This window comes from Diadema setosum, chromosome 14 (assembly GCF_964275005.1).
Source record: "Diadema setosum chromosome 14, eeDiaSeto1, whole genome shotgun sequence".
Classification (NCBI taxonomy): domain Eukaryota; kingdom Metazoa; phylum Echinodermata; class Echinoidea; order Diadematoida; family Diadematidae; genus Diadema; species Diadema setosum.
Genome location: NC_092698.1, coordinates 29,295,857 through 29,318,091, shown reverse-complemented (window position 1 = coordinate 29,318,091; position 22,235 = coordinate 29,295,857). Strand labels below are relative to the sequence as shown.

The window sequence follows — 22,235 nt, the reverse complement described above, 5'->3', positions numbered from 1 at the left end:
ATGGTGAACGACAGAAGTAGGCAGTCATGATTCTTTCAGTCTATAGTGTCCATTACTATGGTGTTATTCCAATATGAAATATCCCTACAGTCTGCTGTTGACAACAGCATAGCCTCTCTCACGAGGACAGGTCGTTCTATTGCTTTCATTGGTGTAATAAGAGTGCAGGGATGGGAAGGGGGAAGGGTGGTGGCGGAAAAGCTTTATATTTAAGGTTTATCACGGCCGGCGCCAAGTTTTCAAAAGCGGAGGGGGCCCAGTTTATATTTATGGTGCCACTTCTGGGTTTCATCAGTTAACAAGCAAAAAAAAAAAAAAAAAAAAAAAAAAAGTGGGGGAGGGGGGCCTTCAGTACAACTTCTGCTGCCACTTCCGGGTTTCATCAGCTAACAAGCAAAACATTTTCCGGGTTTCTTCAGCTGGCAAGCAAAAAAACAAAACAAAACAAAACAAAACAACAACAACAAACCCCTTTCTGATTCCACTCCCGGCTTTCTTCAGAAAAGGAAAACAAAAGAATCGCTCTGGGTCCCACTTCCGGGGTAAAAAAAAAAAAAGAATAGTGTGGGGGAGGGGGCCGGGGTGCCTCCCAATTCCGCCAGCCCAGTTCACTATGGCTGAGGTAATTACGTTCCATGCTTCGTGTATCATGATATTATACTGAGATGTTCCCATGACGATTATTTTCAGGATTATAAACAAGTGGAGTGAGCGAGCTGGGAAAAGGCAAGAAAAGAAAAAATGCCCACAGCCTTTAACCATATTCCACACAAAATATGGTAAATGTATTACATGAAACTATCAACACGTTGAGTCAACGATGATCAAAAATTACTTTTTGAAAAAATTACTTTTTGAGAGTATGAAATTAGTACAGTGTACTAGATGATGCTTGTACTTTCATTCGACAAAGACATACAGAATATACATCTGGGAACATTCAGGAGAATGATACCAGGAATATCTCAAATGCAATGCTAAAGAAATACAGGCATTTTCTATGTACAACGAATTTGAAATATACATAAGGTAATGCTGGATTTTATACATCCATCATCGGTAGTTGGTAGGTAATGATGATAATCAGGAAAGGGGAAATATAACACATTTTGTTTAGTTCTTCGGGGAACTTATTAGGAAAGGTCATGGGTCACCATAATATACTGGTAAAACGAATGTCCTTGTTGACTTCCATTTTGTACTTCCCGACAGCGCCATTTCTGTCATACCTCATCAAGCGGACTTCCCCTCGAAAGGCGGCGTTCCTTGGTGCAATCTCCTGCAGCGTCGGACTGGTCTCGGCAGCTTTTTCAAAGAGTGAGATTGCTCTAGGTTTCTCCATGGCTTTCCTCGGTGAGCATGTACTGATTCTAAGCTACTGCATCATCTTAAAGGATTTGATCATACCACGTAAACTAAAGAGCCCTCATGGGACTGCACAATACTGCAAAGCAGATTATGACTGTGGTGGTTAAGCGCCCTAATTTCATTAGTTTCTTTTAGCTAGGTCATTTCTATTTACGTCTTTCCTCATTATGTAGAGAGGAACTTGTGCACGATATCCAACAAACGAGATTACAGCATTATTAATGGGTCCCTGCTTTCATTTCTCGATTCCCAGGTATAGGAAACAACATTTTGATTATATGCACCATACTCGGCATCAACGAACACTTTCCGGTCAGGTTTGGAGTGATCAACACACTTGCAATCATGGGTTCACCAGCCGGTGCTTTCTTGCTACCAGTCGTGTCCGAGAAGTTGTTCGAATACTACGGACTATGGGGAACCATCTTTATCCTGGCTTCCCTCTACATGAACACGTTTGTCTGCGCCGCGACGCTCAGGCCCCTGACAAAATCTTCAGCTCCTGAGAAACGTGCCGATTTCAAGCAATTGCCCACTTCGGAATCCAACCACGGAGAAGTTCAAAACTATCCTGCAGAGGACGTCAGATATAACGGTGTACCACCTGATGGAGATCGACGGCACAACTTCTTAGCTTGTACCTACCTCTGTCAAGCAACCAACTTGTCAGTCTTCCATCGATCACCACTCTTCTTGCTGTTTATCATATCAAACTTCTTCCTGCTGGCTGTATGGGTTGGATGGACGCTATTTCTCGTTCCTCATGCAGAGTACTTAGGAATGTCTCAATCCAACGGATCGTATCTAGCGATGATCGGCGGAATGGGTGGGTTTTTCGGACTTGCCATCTCCTCATTGATGCTCTTCTTCAAGCCGAACATCGGGGTCGATGCCGGCGCTGTCTCCAGTGTAATTTGCTCCGTGGTGTTCTTTCTTGATTACATTGACAGCAGTTTCCCCTTTCAGGCCGTCCATGCTTTCATCATCGGTTTCATCCTCTACAGTCAGAGTGCCTTAGTCGTTGTCGGTGTCAAGTATGCTTTTCCACCAGAAGACTTCAACATGGGACTTGGTCTCACATTAGTCGCATATGGAGCCGGGACCCTGACAGGAAGTTTTGTCACAGGTGAATTGCTCATTCTACTACTGACACAATGCTAATGTTGATAGTATCTATTATTATGGAGTTTGTTCGTTTATAGAAGTCGGACATTTTATTTTGTTTACTTTTCATTATTTTTGAGAGAATGTATACTGTACACTTTCGCTTTAAAAAATTCTAAATATTTGACAAACTTAAGCTACTACGTACATACACAGTCTTCATCCTGTAAAGTAGATGGTAAGACATTAAGCTCGCAAACAAAGAATATTACTTGCGGGCAATTTGCCTGTAAAGGCCGTGTCACACCTTTCCGGGCAAGCCTTGCGTGCGACTTGCAAAGAACAATTTTGACTACCCGGAGGTCCCCGTAGATGATCCGCACATGACAGTACCTAGCATGTATCTCAACCGTAGTCGCCCGGAGGTGCGCACGCATATTTTATTACCCGCAACCGTATTTAGGCCTTGTCACACCTTTCCAGGCAAGCTATAATGGGCTTGTTACGTGTAGGGATTTTCTAGCATACCGGACATTCCTGAGGGCGGAAAAGGATTTGAGCGAGTCAGCGCATGTGTCTTACTTGCTGGACGGACGCGTTCTACTTAAATTACACTTGCGAGTATACTGTGTGACCTTTGTACCAGTTGCGTGGGGGCTGACAACTCAGTGAAGGAATTCCTCTAATGGAATGGCTGAAATCCCACAGAATTTCATTATCTTGGCTGCATACGGGACTGCGAAGTACCTGCCTGGGAAGTGCTGCCGCTAAGGGCCTCCTACTGGCGTTCTGCGTGGACCTCTACGGGCATTCCCGCGACTCACCCGGAAAAAGTTTTGGTCATGCTCAAAACTTGGCTGCAGTTAAATCGGACTTGCGTGAGCAACTCCGGGCAACTACGCGCTAGATACTGTCAGGTGCGGACCAACTGCGGAGAGCTCCGGGGAGTAAATTTGTTTCCACGCAAGTCAAACCGCAAAACTTCCCCCATACGGTATGACAAGGCATGAATGAAAATTGCAAACATTCTTGTTCGCCCGCTGAAAATCTTCTACGTGCTAGAAACTACCTTATCTCCACAAGCCCGCGTAGCTTGCCCGGAACGGTGTGACACGGACAGAGTTTCGGCCAATCAGCGACTTCCAGAAACAAAATCTAAATTCCACAGTCCTTTACATCACACATTACTCATCGAGTCCTAATTGTTACCTCCACATTTCAAACAAGTCCAGAAAAGCTAGCTTGCCAGTTATGATTCTTTCCTAACTCGTCTGGCCAGATGGAAACTCATCACTCTGTTTATATTACTCTTTCCGTTTCACCTCAGGTCTCCTCTTCGATGTCACGTCTGATTATCGTCTGGCCTTCCTCGTGTTTGGCATAGCAGAGCTACTCATGTTCTTCTGCTACTTCACCTATGCCCTCCTCACCAGATTCTCCACTAAATACAAAATTTATAATCACATCGTCCTAAAAACTTCCTAAGATATACCATTCTGCCTAAAGTGCCGTAGTGCCGCAAAGAAATTTATCGCTCTTAGAATATTTCAATTCCAATTCAATAATTATTGTACTCTCCATCCAACAAAGCAAAAACATGATACAAAGTATCCATTCGGGAAATTACATTGCTTAACAATTTGTATGAAGTATAAGCCACAGAGTATAATGCAAAGTATGATATATGGATATGCAAAATTACAGAAATATTGCATACTTTTCAATGGTGACAAAAAGTAAAATAGCCGTGGAAAGGTGTGATCTACTGCACTGATAAGCGAAACGTGTGAGAATCCGTGGTATGAAATATTTTAGAGTCGGGGGTAGGCCTATCCTAATCATGTCTCTGATCTACCCAGGGTATATCATCAATGTTCGTTGGTGTTCACTTTGCCATTCCGGATGGCTTTGTCATTATTACTGCCGCAGCATTGCTCGATGACCATTAGATATCTGGATGAGAAGATGTTTTGTATAGGCATTTTGTCCATCAGCTACTATAGTGTCAGCACAATAATATACCGGATTCGAGCTTTGGATCAACTATTGTACAGTCCATCATGCAGTGTCTCATCCACTGTGCAACAATGTAATCACAAAACAGATCATAATGACAAGAAGCATGGTGCTGAAATGATTACTGATGAGACTTTCTATGGTGCATTGTGGATGGAGGTGGGTGTGCAGTTACACTCTTTAGAAGCAGGCCTTCGAGACACACTTTACGTATTACAATCGTCATAAAATCGTCATGCAATCTTCATACAATAAAACCCTCTCCTCCAGCATAACAGATTAGTTACGCTGATTTTATCAAAGAAAAGATAATTTCCTGATGTTTTCAACCCATACACTCCTTCTCTGCCCCTTCCCAACGTTAAGAACTGCGAGCCATGGTTTGACCGCAAAGCCACGTCCATCGAGCACTATTCTACTGGCGCAATTTGTTATCGTTGTGCACAAGAGGATCCTCCTCACCTACTTTGTGGAATTCTCTGCCAGACCCACTGAGAAGTCAGATGCCAATAGACAATTTCAAACAAAAACTCGAAACTTATTTATACAAAGTAGCATATGATTGTCGAACTTGAACTCATTAATGTAGTTTATATATCATACCCCTTTCAGTAACCCTCTTGGCTCAGACCAGGAGCGGACCAGGAGCGGACCAAGCCGAAAATTTTGAGTTTATGAATGGGTGGTGGCCGGCTAGAGCTCTATTATACGTACTAGAGTGCGGACTCGTCATACGCGCGCACGTTAAAGTGAAAACAAAGTTCTGGTAAGGGCTTGAGAACCCGTCTGGCACCATTTCATATTTGCTTGCAATATATCGAAAGAGTCTACAAAGAAACTTACCTGGCTGACGCGGTTTGCCGGAATGATGAGTCGTTTTGGAGTATTTTGAGAAAAATAATAAAAGTCGGTAGACCGACTTTTATTCCAGAAGGCTCCAGACTAACTCGGTCTCAGGGAAAACTCGACCCTATTTCAGACAATTTACACACAGTTCGTGATCGCCATGTTCATCAGTTACGGGTGGGTAGCAAACGAGGCCTTACTGAGCAGACAGGAAAGTGCGTGCTAATCCTGTACAAAACAAATGGACAGCGCGCGGTCCATCACCTCAGTTGCTGAGACGCGCGGTCTTTGAAGTTTTTGTTGTTGTTTATCAAGCGTCTTTTGATTGTTTTTAGAGGTGGGAGAGGCGCACACTAATTTTGCATGCGCGCCAAAGAGGTTTTTGATGCGCGCGTTGTAACAACTCGGACCATTACTGCGAGTAGCCAGAACGCTACAATGTAGTTTATACAGGCCGCTCCCATATTTATGCATAGTACACCACACTGTACAATCCAGAGGGACAACCAATATAGTAGCCCTACTACATATCGACCACCCTTATTGAAACCGACCGCGTGTAATTCGCGCACTGAACACTTAGTACGCACTTCTCTGCGCGCAAAGCACATAAAAATGGATTGGCTTTGAATGTAGATTAGGATGGTGTGGGAAAACGCGATAATTCACTGTTCATTAATGGTTTTAATCAAGGACAAAATTTCGAATAAATATTTTCACCGAATCGTAATGACAGCACAATGTAATGTCTATGGAAGTTTCTAAAAGGCTTCTAAAAAGCTTCGTACAACACGGTGTTCAATACAACTCGGTTTGCGTGCATTGTCAATGCAAAATCAGCGGTCGATCCTAAAAACGCGATTTACCGCGGGGAGCTGAAACGAGGCCACGCAAGTTCGTCGGCGATATTTTTGCACTGAAACTTCGAATCGAAAAGGGAACAACGGCATTTGATAGAGCTGGATTTTCTCAATCACGTAGGTCAAGTTTTTTAGGTGAATTTCAGTGTTAAATATTCTTATCAAGCAAATAAACATTAGGCGGTCGATTAGTAGTAGGTCCAACCCTACAACTCATCCCGCCGTCAAGCAAAGCGAGGCCGAGTTATCCCCAAGTCCGAGTCTAGCCTGACCCCGTTCGGGTAAGTTCTGAGACTGAACGTTTTTAGTTAATATTTCCCATTTTCGTCGTTACCCATCGAATATCTTGTTATTACAGCGTAATTCCGCATATTTCCTAGGCATACGTTCACATTTTGGAGCAAAATTTGACAACTTTTGTAGGCGTACCAGAACTTTGTTTGGGCTTTAAGGCCAAAGATAGTAGAGATAAGATACGAAGGCGCGCGATAAAGATGGACACAAAATGGCTACCCTACATGGCGATACAAAAGAGAGCTAAGTACAAACTCATTACACCTTGGAACATCACTCATTTCCAAAGATAGGCCTAATGGTGTTTTTATTATCTTAAAAAGATTTAAAAATTATAGTCGTAGCTTTTTTTCGATTAAGGGGATTATTTTGAAGAACAAGATTTTAGAGTAATAAGGATTATTTCGTGGAGGTAAAAATTTGGCAACAACATGATCTCACAATCAAAACGCTCGATAAACAACAACATCTTCAAAGACACAGCGCGTCTCAGGCAAAGACACACATCACCTGAGACGCGCTGTCCCTGAAGCCGCTGCTGCTGTTTATCTACACCTATCCAAAAACTTGTAGTTATACTAACTACGAGCGCAAAAATGCGTCCCCCTAACCACGACAAAACTTTGATGCCGTTCACACCTACATGCAGTTAGCAAAACCTCGAGGTAAAGATAACTACGATAGAAAATAAAGGGCGCCTAGTTTGCACATAGGGTTGCGCGCTACTGTGGAAAAAACTGAGCGTCGTGGTTAACAAAACTCCGTTCACATCTGTCAGCGCGTCTCAGGTGATGTGCGTAATACGCTTGAGGACCGCGCGCTGTCCATTTGTTTTGTACAGGATTAGCGCGCACTTTCGTGTCTTATCTGTGCTCGCATGGAGCACGATCCGGGCGGACTCACACTGTGCGATTTTTACTGCGATTTACCCTTTGCGATGTCGCACGACGAGAAATCGCACAGTGTGAGGATGTCTGCGATACGACAACCGGCGATTTTTGAGCTATCGCAGCCCATCGCAGAACTTTCAACATGTTCAAAATTTATCGCAGGATCGGCGAGATTCTTTGCGATGATGATCGAAAACTTTTAGTGGAGCAAGGCGGTAGAAGAAATACTGATCAAGATTTGAGTGGATATAATTCCTTCATTCCACATTTGCTTACCGATCTATCTCAACATGATGACGAAGATGAGATGGGGAGGGATTTCTACAACGACTTAGGATGCAATCGTGAGTAATTCTACCATGAATATGGGCTTGTCGTGTCCATCGCAGCCATTTTGTCCATACGTAGTCCCATGTATAGAGTTTGACCGAGGGCAGATTAAACAGTCTGTGTGAGGTGGGGTAAAAGTTTGTCTACCCCAGAACTGGATCTGGATCTGAATCAATACGCTGCCGGACGCGTTTTTTTTTATAAGACGGCACAGATTGGGGCTTGGCGCGTGTTAAACCTATGGGAAAAACGTTGGGTTAGGGTTTTTGGTTATGGTTATGGTTAGGGTTAGGGTTAGGTTTAGGGATAGGGTCCCCGATAGATTTTTAGTTTCCCCAATCTGTGCCGTCTAAAAAAAACACGCCTGCCGGACCGGGTGGTATAGTGCAGCGGGGAGAGAGGGTGCGAACTGGCTTTTTTCTAAGAACAAGGTTATACTGTATGCATAGCCTAGCCCTTAGACCTATGGCTATTAATTAATAGGCCTACTAATGGTTACTGTGGACCCATATCTAGCCTAGGTACACACATTATATGGGCCGAGTAGTGGTTCTAGGTCTCGTTAGATCCAACTGTTAGAGTGTTCTAACAAAACTTACTAGAGTCTAGATCTAGTCGATTTTTATAGACATACTCTGTACTAGTGTGCTACGACTAGGCCTACATTTTACAAGACTACTACACTAGAATCTAGTGCTATTTAAGTGTTAGATACTATAGGCTAGTAGAAACGGCTGCTAGACATTCAGCTAATTACATCCTAATGTGGGTTAGGCCCTAGCCCGACCAGACGCTGTTAATACGCTACGCGAATACAGCGTCTGACCAACGAGCGGGCACCTACAAAGTGGGGAACCACAACACAACTACAAAACTTATGAAAATTTATACGTTCTTTATAAACAATGTACACGTTACCAAACGTTACTCACCTTAAGTGCATGCTTGTATTACAGAAGGTTCGTAAGTCCATTGAGAGCCCTCGTGATAAGTCCGTGGAACCAAAAAATGATACTTTCTGGCGGATTCCCTAACACCGTCAGGGTTCATCGTTGCAGAATTCAAAATGGCGCCTTGATCTCTGCGGAAATCTTTTGCGTGCGTGCGATGCGCTGCTTGAGTGTTGGTGTAGCAGCACGGTCGACAGCGCGACCTTTTGAAAGGGCATTCAGATCATGTGACCTCCCGGATATTGGAAATGGCCTGGCGTGAAAGACGATGTACCGTTCGTGAACCGTTCACACATGCTGCATATAACCATCATTTTAGGTAAGTTATCAAATCTAAATTTCAATATTCATAGCATAGATATGAAGTCTCATTATCATTTTGTTCGTCAGATGAGTTTGAAGTGACAAAAAAATGATCTAAAGTATCAAAATTCAATCCGATCGCATGCTATCGTTGGACCCTCTTCGTGTTTGGAGCTTCGTTGGTACAGCCCTGTCGCGCTACGTATGTACAGCGGCGACTGGGCTGTGTATAGTTAGGTTAGGCCCTAGACTTTCAATATCAATATCATCATTTTTCTTATCAACGTGTAAAAAATTATCTTGACCTCTATTCAACGTTTAGACAGAGAACCTATGCCATGGCATAGCCTGGAGCTGGACACGATCACTAGGCCTACGTCCAGTCAAGTGCAGTTAGGGCAGAGTGTAGAGCCTAGAGTCTAGACTTGTTAGATCTAGGGCCTACAGCTGGTAGGCCTAGGCCTAGATACAGGCAGTAGATCTAGGCCTCCTATACCAAGAAACCTGTAATGCCGCATGTATGATATGAATTAGGCCTAGGCATCTCTAGGCCTACTAGAATCTAGAGTATTTTTAGGGTCTATTGCTGGATCTAGATTTCAACTGTGCTAGCCTAGCCTGCCGTGGGCTTGGACCTTTTAATGGTCTAACATTAGATCTAACGTTAGGGCTCTTAGATCGTATAGGCGTGGACCTAGAACCTACATGTATAGAACGTCTAGAGAATTTAGAAGTTACTTGTCTAACCGTTGGAGCTATTCGAGATCCATAGCTACGAGTGTTAGATAAGAAGCAGTAGGGATCCAGATCCTAGACAAAAAAACAAACAAACAAACTCTGGAGGAGTTTAATGACATTTTTTTTTTAATCTTTGACGGTTCTCCTCCTAAGCAATTGTTTAGGAGGAACTCCTCTCCTAGTCCTAAACATTATTAGGAGAGGAGTTCGGGAGAAAAAGGGCTTCTCTATGCATGTTCATTAATATTATTGACGAAGGGTCTAGTCTCGTGGAAATTGCGTAACTAGGGCAGGTGTATAGCACTATAGATACCTACAGATGAAAAAGAAAAGGTCCTAAATGGGGCCTGCGGTAACTTAGATTGATCGTTTGTTCTTAGACATTTGTACGGAAATTGTAGTCTAGAAACAATTTCTAGATCTTGGGCAGGCTGTAGAACAGCTAATGGCCAGTGGTGGAGGGCGAGTCCCAAAGACAAGTGGACCAAGTGTGACATAATAATAGTCTAATGTGGTGTGGGTTTGTGGCGTATATACTGTAGTAACAGCTTGAGCAGCTACATTATATGCAAAGAACATTGGATTTTGTGTGATGTACTCCATGATCATTTTACTGATTGAGTCTGAGGACACACATTATGCCAAGAGGATCACTTACCAATTTTGAGACTGAGGTCGGTATGTTAGAAGATGAAATAAACAATTCCTCATACTTCCCAAATTTTTGATGTGACTGCATGTGTGAATACATCAGTTTCTTTTTTTTTTTGTGATGCCTTGACAATTAAAAAAAAATTACTTCAGTTGTGAGAAAGAAAGAAACTAATTCAAACAGTGTAATTTAATTGTTTCCTACATTATTTTGAAAGAAAGTCAAAATTTCATTCATGCTAGCCTAAAAGTGATGAAAAGATTATCATAAACTTCAAATACAGTTCATCAAAAGCAATTTCTAGAAATTAATGAAAACATTATTGCCCTGAAAGAATGAATCCATAGTAGGCATGTGGCAATCATGCATCCCTCGTCATCATTCTAATTCAATACAATATGTATTCATGTTTTGCTTTTTCCTTCTTCTCCTTTTTAGGAACTACAAGATGATGAAGACTCTGCCAGCAAGTCGCCATAGGCTGAAATGCTGCACACAAGATGATGGAGTAGGAGCAGGAGGAGATGCAGGAACTGTCAAAGCCAGAGGCGGATCCAGGAATTTCGTAAAGAGGGGGCGTGTTTACAAAAATAAAGGGGGAGGGGGGGCGCACGCACCCCTCCCCCATTTTTATGCCTCCGCCACGAAGTGGTGCCGGAGGCATTATGTTTTCGGGTTGTCCGTCCGTCCGTCCGTCCGTCCGTCCGTACGTACGTCCGTACGTCCGTACGTCTGTACGGACGTACGGACGTACTTGGGTTAAGCGATAACTTGAGCAATATTGACTGGAATTTTACCAAACTTGGTCCAAGTATAAAGTATGATGGGGCAATTACTTGATTAGATTTTGGGTGAAATCGGCCAAAGGTCAAAGGTCAATTGTCAAGGTCAAATCATAAAATTGTATTTGTACGCGCGATAACTCCAGACTGGATGAAGCAGCTTTCACCAGACTTGGTCCAAGGATGATGTATGATGGGGCAACTAGTTGAGTAGATTTAGGTGACATTGGTAAGAGGTCAAAGGTCAAGAGGTCAAGGTCAAATGCTAAAAATGTTGCTATTTCCCCCATATCTATGCAGTGCCCAAAAGGTATTTTCTTGAAACTTGGTGTGGACATATACTACTGCGTAAAGATTCTCCAGAGAGAGTTTCATGTCATAAGGTCAAAGGTCAAAAGGTCAATGGTTAGATGAAAATGTTGCAATATCACTTTTCTCGCAAATGGTTCAATGTATCTTCGTGGAACTTGGTACATACGCATGTACTGACTGGCAGGGAACTTAGGGGTCATGAGTCAATAGTCAGGGGGTCAGAGGTCAAGGTCAACTCCTCAAAATTTTACTATTTCCGTCATATACTAGTATATTATATGCAATGCTTGCATTATTAGTTTTAAAATTTAATATATACATGTATTACCTAATGGAGATTCTCTGCGAAATTTCCAGCCATTTCCGGGTTTAAATGCAAAAAAAAAAAAAAAAAAACTATTTTGTACTGTACTTACACTCTTTCTTCATACCTTGAGAATTACTCAATGCATAAACTTATAAAAGGGACGGTCAGAAGTCAAGTAAAAATCCTCAATTCCCCAAATATGTGTACCTGCACTCTTAGACAATTATAGCAAACCCAGTTCAAGGAAAGTGAACATTCAAGATATTTCTGACAAACCTGTCATTTCAATATTTTGCCATTTATGTGAAACTGTCATCACACATTGTGAAGACATTGTACTATACACCTATTGGGAGAATCATGCATTATGGCGGAGGCATCAGTCGCCATAGCGACATTTCTAGTTTCTTTTTATTTCTTTTGTTTCAACAAAAAATAAAGGGGGGGGGCGTGCGCCGTTTGTGGTCCTCCCTGGATCCGCCCCTGGTCAAAGCAATACCTAAGAAGATAAAGAGGAGTCAAGAAGCATAGGAAACCAGAATTTTATCAGCAGTAGGTACCCTACCCATGCACTCCTTGGAAATGGTTTCCTTTGCCCCTAAAAAAGAGAAAGAAAAAAAGAAAGAAAAACAAATGCTTGCTGATTTTTTTTCTCTCTCTACAGACAAGTGCAACATATTTTATGTATTTGGGGTGTACCTGTAAATCCCAAATTTGATTTACATTGTTGAGTAGGCTTTATTTTGAGAATTATGATCCAGGGATACTTCTTTTTGTCAGGGGGTTCATAATCTAAGATCCCTGGCTACATTTGCTGATTTAAAGTTATCACATGAAACATGGACTATTCAGGCGTAAGTTCACTAAGTATAAAAAAGAAACATGTCACGTTGTTCCTCTACTTTTTCAAGAAAAAACAAATTTCACAGTCAATTCCAAGGTCAATGAATGTCATAAAAACTCAACTCAATAACTCAACCATGGTTGTCAGTTGCTGATGTATGTAGTTCAAGTGCTGAAATCACTCTAAGCAATTAGGTGGAAAATTGGAGGTATCCTAATCTACAAACAATTGCTACACAGTGTACCTTATGCATTTTTGTAACACTTAATATTTTCCCCATTTTTCTCTTTTTATGCCTCCGCCACGAAGTGGTACCGGAGGCATTATGTTTTCGGGTTGTCCGTCCGTCCGTACGTCCGTACGCTTTCGTTTACGCGATAACTTGAGTAATGTTTACTGGAATTTTACCAAACTTGGTCCAAGTATGAAGTATGATGGGGCAATTATTTGATTAGATTTGGGGTGAAATCGGCTAAAGGTCAAAGGTCAAAGGTCAAGGTCAAATCATGAAATTGTAACCGTTTACGCGATAACTCAAGACTGGATGGAGTAAATTTCACCCAACTTTGTTGGAGGATGATGTATGATAGGACAATTACTTGATTAGTTTTTCAGTGAAATCAGACTGAGGTCAAAGATCAAGGTCAAATCCTAAAATTTATCTGTTTATGTGATAACTCAACACTGGATGAAGCAGCTTTCACCAAACTTGGTCCAAGGGTGATGTATGATGGGACAATTAGTTGAGTAGATTTTAGTGACATTGGCAAGAGGTCAAAAGGTCAAGGTCAAATGCTACAAATGTTGCAATTTCCCCCATATCTATGCAATGCCCGAAGGTATTTTCTTGAAACTTGGTGTGGACATATACTACTGCGTAAAGATTCTCCAGAGAGAGTTTCATGTCATAAGGTCAAAGGTCAAAAGGTCAATGGTTAGATGAAAATGTTGCAATATCACTTTTCTCGCAAATGGTTCAATGTATCTTCGTGGAACTTGGTACATACGCATGTACTGACTAGCAGAGATTATCTAGGGAATTTAGGGGTCATGGGTCAATAGTCGGGGGTCAAAGGTCACGGTCAACTCCTCAAAATGTTACTATTTCCCTCATATACTAGTATATGCAATGCTTGCATTATTAGTTTCAAAACTTGATACATGCATTACCTAACGGAGATTCTCCGGGATATTTCGAGCCAGAAGGTCAAAGGTTAAGGGTCAAAGGCCAGGTTGCAATGCCCCTCCCCCCAAAAAAATATATTTTGTACCGTCATTTACACTCTTTCTTCATACCTTGGAAATTACCCAATGCATAAACTTACTAAAAGGGTCCGTCAGAATTAGTAAAAATTCTCATTTCCCCAAATATGTGTGCCTGCACTCTTAGAAAATTATAACAAACCCACAAGACATTTCTGATAAACCTGTCATTTCAATATTTTGCCAGTTATGTGAAACTGTCATGGATCACACATTGTGAAGACATTGTACTATACGCCTATTGGGTGAATCATGCATTATGGCGGAGGCATCAGTCGCCATAGCGACATTTCTAGTTTTTCTCTCTTTTTCTTGTTTGTTTAGCCCTTGTCATGCAGTTCACCTCAACTCTTACATCTGTAACTGCAAGATCGGTGTAGGATGACATTGCTGTCTCTCTGGGACTTGCTGGAAACAAAATGTGACTTTTCAAATCAAGAAAGTGGCAGCTACTCGTGCAAGAAGACATTCAGCAGGCAGCCCTGAAAGTGGAACTTGAAGAAACTGACATATTGACTTTTTCTTTCATTTATGTTGGACCAATGCAAGTTTACATGAACTTTACGTACATTTACTATCAACTTACAATGGTTTGATATCTGTTTTCTCATTAACTACAAACACAGCTGCTCTTGAAAAACTTGTCATGCTCAAATTTACCTTGCAATCACCCTGTGCCAAATTTTTCTGAAATACCTACAAACAGTTGAAGAATTTCAATGTGCAAGGCTTTGTCATGATTTTACGGCGATTATGCACTGTTACTCTAGCAATGCACATTTACTTTCTATTTAAAATTTATCCTGCAACTATAAATCAAGTACAAGTGTACCAAATTTTGTCTGAATCACTGCAAAACAGGAGAGGGAAAAAAAGATCCACAAGCTTTTTCCCTGTTTTGTGAGGGCCATTACAATGTTATGTGACAATAGCAACATTCTTTCCACTACAGTTTAGAAATGTATGTTTTGCATAACTTTACCTTAAACTCAACATGTGTGCCAAATATTGTTTGAATGGCTTAAAAACTGGGGAAGAAAGTTGTTCCCAAAGCCTTTACATAATTTTGAGGGCCATAAGTGCTGTTACCATGGCAACACACTTTGCATTGCGCTGAACATGTACGCCAAACTTCTTTTGAATGGATGGAAAACTTGAAAAGAAGTTCAAGAGATGTTTTGCCCTAAAGTTGTACTCTAGCAAAATGGTAGTGATATGACATCATATTTCTTTGTCATTTACAAGAATGTGCAAAGTAAAAACACCTTACATAGGGTGAGAAAGTGTGAGCTATTTCCAGTTTTCTAATCTTAATTTAACTTGACCATGGAACAACTTATTTTTATAACTTATCAATCACCTTAATAACGCCAGTCTACATCAACAAGGTCTTAATCATTGATAAATGATTGACGAATTGCTCAGTGTTTCCATTGCCTCGTCTAAACGTATTCAAATGTTACTTTGACAATGATATTGCCAGAAATGTTTGAGCTAGAAAAATGGAGAATGGCCCATATATCCTTGCAATAAATTTTAGAGTAGCTGCAAACAACAACTCATGTTACTGTGCAATTCTGAATTTAGCGTAAAGTGATTGCAGCAGTCAGCATTCTGAGATAGCTCTTTTTCCTTATGCAGTCATATCCTGCCACTGTATAAGTGTTTGGTATGTTATTCATATATATTTGAAAAAAGTCTTCTGATCTCAACCACTGATCCCCCCCCCCCCCCGCCCACAAAATTATGTTTTGTTTTTTTTTGTTTGTTTTTTTTTATACTATCTCTATCTGTATCAACGGATAACATTTATTACTGGACTCGCCATTGGAGGGTTTGAGTCAGCAAATTGTTATAGTTAGTTTTGCTACATTGTGGGCTAAAATTTACCACTTACCCTTATTCAAATATTTCAAAGCAACTCAGTGTTCATTCATTTGTATCTGCCTGATTTACTGATAACATTATTTCTTGCTTATGTCATGTCTGGAAAGTAGAATGTGTGACCAGGTACACTGGCCTTCAACCTTTTATCTTATTTTTTTTTTTTCCTTTGGAATTTCCTTTCACACATTTTAACCAGCACATCTTCTTGTGAAGAATGCCTAAGGTTGACAGCAAGATAATCTGGGATGGACAGAAAATAGACAATGTTGAGACCTCCTGTAGTGATATTACGGCGCCGGGTATACAATTGACAAGGTTCACACAGTTGGAATTTCACTCCAAATGGCTGCTTGGCCACAGTATTTTGCAGTGCATGCATTGTCTGATTAATCTGGATTAAGACCGGAAGCACATTTCAGTGCATCTCCAAGCACCCCTTATAGGCCATGGGGTGAAGCGGAAAAAGAGGCTTAGAAAATGGGTTTCGTTCCAGCAACACTGGCACTACTTTTTGAATGCGGAAATGTGATGTTTTGTACATCCTAAATATACAGTAAAAAGTTCTCCTCGAAATATCCTGCAGTTTTTGCGAAAATCCATATTTCATAAACTGCGACCAGCAGCCCAATACACATATCGTAATGGGGCTGCGGATTGTAGCATTTAGGATCATGACAGGCTAGTATTGCGGACAAACGTCAACCTTAAATCGAACAAAAATTTTTCAATTTGAAGACTTACAAGTAAGGTTGAAGTATTGACAACAGGGTTCGTGCAAGGTTTGGTTCTACAAATAGTCATTTTCTGTTCAAATTGATGACTTAATATGACTAGGTCGAGAGGAATCTGGGAGAGCTACGCTGAATTGACGGTCAGCGCAGGCGCACACATCACTGCGCACAAATTTCGAATCCATTGACTGGATATGATGTCTGTGTGCGCATGCGCTGGCCGTCAATTCAGTGTAGCTCTCCCAGTTTCCTCTCGACCGAGTCACATTTAGTCATCAATTTGAACAGAAAGGAACTATTTGCAGAAGCAAACCTTGCACGAACTCTGTTATCAATACTTCAAATTTATTAATAAGTCTTCAAATTGAAGATTTTTTCCCGATTTTAAGTTGATATTTGTCCGCAATAAAATATCCGTCATGATCCTGTATGCTACAGTTCACAGCCCTATGACGCTATGCGTATGGGGCTGCTGGCCGCAGTTATGCGTATGGGGCTGCTAGCCGCTGTATAGTTCCCATAGTGTTTCTAAGCTGAAATACATATACACATTTTGTAAAGCACTGCTTTTAACCATATAGTACCTAGAAAAAAAAAAGTGAAGTTTTGGTTTAATAGTTGCATTATATCTCATGTTTCAGCTTTTCCAGATGTGTATCAGAGGTCAAGGCAAACGCCTTATATTCTGTTCAAAGACATGATATCAATCAAATGACTAATAATTCAAGGCAAAAAAAAAAATCAGAGCGTTTGTTTGTGTGTGTGTCCGCGTGCATGTGGGAGAATCTTATTGTACACACACACACACACACACACCCTCACATGCACACACACATACGCACACACATAGTTATGAAGATACCCAAGTGTATTACAATATTATTCTACATGCCTTGGCCATTTATCTCATCAGCATCATAAAAAAGATCATCATAAACATGAACACACACAATGATATAATAAATGTATTGATCAGTGCATCAGACATACACACGTGCATAAAAACGCTGACATATTATATACACTCACACGCACACATACAAACTCATTTACACACATGAGACATTACTATTAAACAGATCATATTGTTTATCAGTAAACATGTTTTTCTTTTCTTCTTCTTAAGAAGCTTTAATATATTTAGATCACATAGCAATCACGTTCATGAAATATTACAGTACTTTAGAAAATTCAATCTTCATAAGATTTCCTGAAGTTTTCATTGCTATCATTAGGTTGGTGGGACACTACCTCCTTTCATGTAAGATAGCTCAAAATGATAATCAGTCAAATTTTCTAGTTTTAATAAATTTTGTGGAACATTCCATGGTCCAAATATCCTTGAAAGGGTGTAAAAGTTTTGAAAAATGCCAGTATATAAAATAAAGGCAATATTATAGTTTACCCATTCATGAGTGAAAACTGCTGGATTCTGTATTGGAGGCAATGTGTACCTGAAAATCTTGGAGAGAGTAAAACAGGTTTGGCATTAAAATTATGATAACATTGCAATTAACTTCCAATATCAGAGGATCTGTGCAAACCTGACTCAACTTATGCACAATTTTCATTTGGCTGGTATTAGTTTTAGCAAACTGATTTTGTACTCACACCTACATTGTACTGACCTTTCTACATGAACATTCTGTTTCAGTATTGATAATAGTTACATATTTTTTCCCCAGAGTGGGAGAAACAAATTTTAATCGTAGTCATTCAGTTTTATGTAAAAAACCACACTTAGGAAAACATCTTTGTTCTTAGAATAATTCAACCCTAATCAAATCATAATAGTGGGCAGAAATGTTTACTAAAGGGCGAACAATCACATACTGAGGCAAGGAGTCAAAACATGTTGCATAAACATTGGCATTCAAAATACAGGAAGCAATCTGTATTACAAAGACATTTTATCATGCACAACTTTGGTAAGATGTCAATTCTTGAACATTAATCACATTGACCAAAGCATTGGTGCATATACAGTACATTCTGTTGTTTCTGAACTTTGCACTGAAGTTCTTTGTGTATGTGTGTGAATGTTTCAGTGGTGTAGATATATATTGCTCCATTTTATCAAGGACAACTTATAGTAACATGACAATGTTTTCATGCTTCAATATTAATCATATTGACCTATTTCCCTTGGCAAGTAATGAGCAGGTTGACTCTGTTGCAAATGATGCATTTTACAGGCAACACAGCAGAACCTGAAGAGCTTCCAGAAGAAAATCTTGATCTTGATGTGAGCGTCTTAGGGGAGGAAACAGATGCTCCTGCTAACGGACCAGGCTCCTCCTTCAGCTTTCGTTTCCTAGCGAGATTCAGGCGTTTGCTACCTATAAACCTCTTGTAGCACGTTTCATGGAATCCTATTTAATACAATGGAGAAATGAACAGCAATGATTAGCCGTTGGATTTTGTTAGGGGGAAAAAAAGGCTAAACGCTAGGGGGAGGGGTTGAACATTACACTCAATATATCATTAAATGTACGGTAGACTATTGACTGCCAATATTTGAATCTTGTAATTACCAATAGGCCCTAGTACTATGCCAGGTAATCATTAACTCCTCATGATCATTGTCATCATCAACTACTTCAACTTGTACTTGCAGTGCAATTACTGATTTTAAATGACATCTACAGCTTTCAGCACCTGATCACAGTCATGCAATATCAATTATCATAATTATGAATACAACTGCCTTATCATCATTAATAATAGTAATCCTTGACCTTTCACTATCACCGCCACCCAGTGCCACTGCTTTATAATTTGGCACAACATAATGGTAATCATATGTTTTAGGGAGTTTAATTGTTGAAATTATGTCATTATTGTCATTGTTGGTTTTTTAGACCTATTTATATCAAATATTAATAAGTTAATTTAATGAGATGCTAAATGTGTGTTTTGAGGGGGGATTCGCCGATTTCGGGGTGAGAGAGACAGGATGGATTTTTAATATTAATACTCCATGGCCATGATTACGAAAATATAAATTTACATGCAGTTTAGACCTTTTTCAATCCAGTCCTGTGTGTCAAGATTTTTACAAAACAATATCACCGATCAGCTACATCAACCTAGGCCTAACCTGGGCTGTACATAGAACAACATGTAGAATTCATCTAGGCTACATTATAACGGCGCTATATGCCATGCCAAGGTGAAATTCAAGATAATTTATCTAAAATGTAACAGACACGCTAACGGCTAAGCTACAACATTAGCGTCCATTATAACATACACAAGCAACGTTCATAACATAGCTAACGTTGTACTAAGTTGTAGTCATTACGCATATATGAGACTGCACTGCAGTGTCGACTGCTACGACTGTACGCACGTAAACTAACCTGTAAATTATCCTATGTACATGTAGGTTGCAGCAGTCCCCCTGAGCAGCTGAATCACTTAGTTCTGGTCTGCGATTTCACGGTCTCCCCCACTCAATTTGATCCACTCTTTGGCACACAAAATAGGTTTCGTCTATCTTAATTTTCGGCAGAGCAGACGACGTAGACGCGTCGACAGGCTCACATGGGGCGGCCATTTTGACTCGTAAACAATAATTCTCGATTCGGATTGGATAACATACATCACATGATCGTTCGCGAATGAATATCGTACACGGCAAAGTGTACATATTCAGCTCCTCAGTGACAAAAAAGTTCACTGTTTCCCCCTAAATTACCAAAATACTGCAGGAGGGTTTGTGTCGAACTTTTTCCTGTAGCCTTTTTGGTTATTTGTTTACACGTAGCTGTGGAGAAATTTTAGTGCCGCAGTTGTCGGAACGAAACAAGCGAAAAAACCAGCTCACCCCATGGCCTATTAGAATGCTGGTATGATCATTCTTTTTTGACATGTTTCAAAATATGTTTACAGTAGTGTTTGTGTACCGGTACCTCAAGAGCATTGCTTGTAGAGTATGTTATAGTGCAGCAATTTGCTCTGTGCTGTTTGTTGCAACATGATTTGGGAAATAGTGGCATAGGTAGTTGTCTCATGCAAATTGTAATGGCAACAATCACTCATATAGCTGAACTTCTTGTAGATGTTGACTGATTTTTTTTTTTTATGTGGAAGAGAAATAGAAGTTGCTTAGTTTTGTCACTTTGTGTGCTATTTTTATGAACTATGACGTCCATACTTCAGTGTATGTGAATTGTACAGCACAATTATGATATTGCTTTGGTAAAGTACTACAGTAGTACTAGTTTTGCATTTTTTGTGTGCTTTATTTTGGCAGCACAATTGCCATTGAAATAATTTAAACATGCACCTGTATTTTGGTGTACAGCAAGAGTGATCGATGAATCTATATCAAATTCAATGGCTTGAATATGAGATCATTCTCTTTATTCTTGTCACTTTCTGTGAATCAATATACGTGTATATTGTAAATAAGTGTGATTCCCTTACATCTGGATAGTAAATACATACAGAAAACCAAAGTGAATTTTTCAAGGACCAACCTGCAAAACAGGTCAGCACAATATTGTATGTGTTTGCAAAACCACAATGTTAGACTTGCACTATTACGGCTATAGAAAAGCACTCAGAGAATACAGACCTCCGCCAAGCAGTACATTTCCTACATTGTGATTTCTACCCATTGTTGTAATTACATAAATGTTCATAAAGTATGCTGAAAATGACCCCATTTCCCAATGATCAAGAATCCTTCGACCACCGCCCCCCCCCCCCGAAAAAAGAAAGAAAAACTTTGATCCAGGCAGTGATCCAGATCAATACCAAAATTGCATCATCTCTTCCTTGTATCATCATTAACTTTATTTCTTTGATTATACGGTATTATTCACGAGTACACTTCATTCATGGTTACCGTTCTTATGAACAGACCGGTGCCATATCGCTGTACGCATGCGCACAATGTAAATCGTATGCTACAAATTGCATAGTGTGAGGGTATGCATCGCAGCACCTGCGACAGAGGGCAACAGGGCGCGATATCACTCATTGTCGCATCGCCACGTATCGCAGTAAAAATCGTACAGTGTGAGTCCGCCCTTTACGATAGGGCGAAACTTCAGTACAGTGCGAATCGCTTGTGTATTAGCAATGTTTTGATTTGATTTGATTTGATTTGATTTGATTTGATTTATTGGTTCCTGCATTATATCATTGCTTATGCAGATACATACACATATATCATATACATTGTTGGTACCATACATATAAATGGATATACATAAACATTAAGTGCTAACAAGGCAAGTTTCTTCATTTCCTTTAGAATGTACAGCAATACAGTTTCTTCATTGCCTTTACAATGTACAACAGAACATATCAGTGATGCAATGAATAACGCAGAAGGGCTACAGCTTAAGCATTGCTTGATTTGCATGCAGCCCTCGTACATAATACATAACATATAGGAAAATAAGGGGAGGGATGACTTGCATAGAGATAGGATAGAAAGGAGAGAGGAGAGGTCTGTCTGCTTTCACTATACACAAAGTTCGATCACCTGGATCACTGAATAGTAAAGCATAGCAAAGTATTTTCTCACCGAGGTACAGGTGAACACTTACAGGTCATGGTCGGTTACATAACATTACGCAATAACTTCTGAACGGCGATAATTCAACAAGGGAATTTCACATACGATACAATTGCAATGACATTATAAGATCACTGATATCCAGAAAGCAGCATTGTCTTTACAGCTTTCTTGAAAGAATACATAGACTTTAAAATTCGAATTTCTGAAGGAAGAGAGTTCCAA

At 40.3% G+C, this 22,235-nt stretch overlaps 1 protein-coding gene across 1 annotated transcript; it reads left to right on the top strand.

Annotated features, from left to right (window-relative positions):
• Nucleotides 1–3,957, top strand: LOC140238268 (monocarboxylate transporter 2-like). Its single transcript, XM_072318204.1, has 4 exons — nt 1–16; nt 1,213–1,353; nt 1,622–2,494; nt 3,800–3,957. Exons 1-4 carry the CDS (start codon nt 1–3, stop codon nt 3,955–3,957), a joined length of 1,188 nt encoding a protein of 395 aa, XP_072174305.1.
• Nucleotides 3,958–22,235: the final 18,278 nt, after the last annotated feature.

Bases quoted from the DNA above. Each gene is read 5' to 3' on its own strand.
- LOC140238268 (XM_072318204.1), top strand. The intron at 1,354-1,621 runs GTGAGCATGTAC...CTCGATTCCCAG, and splicing joins TTTCTCCATGGCTTTCCTCG to GTATAGGAAACAACATTTTG. The intron at 2,495-3,799 runs GTGAATTGCTCA...GTTTCACCTCAG, and splicing joins GACAGGAAGTTTTGTCACAG to GTCTCCTCTTCGATGTCACG.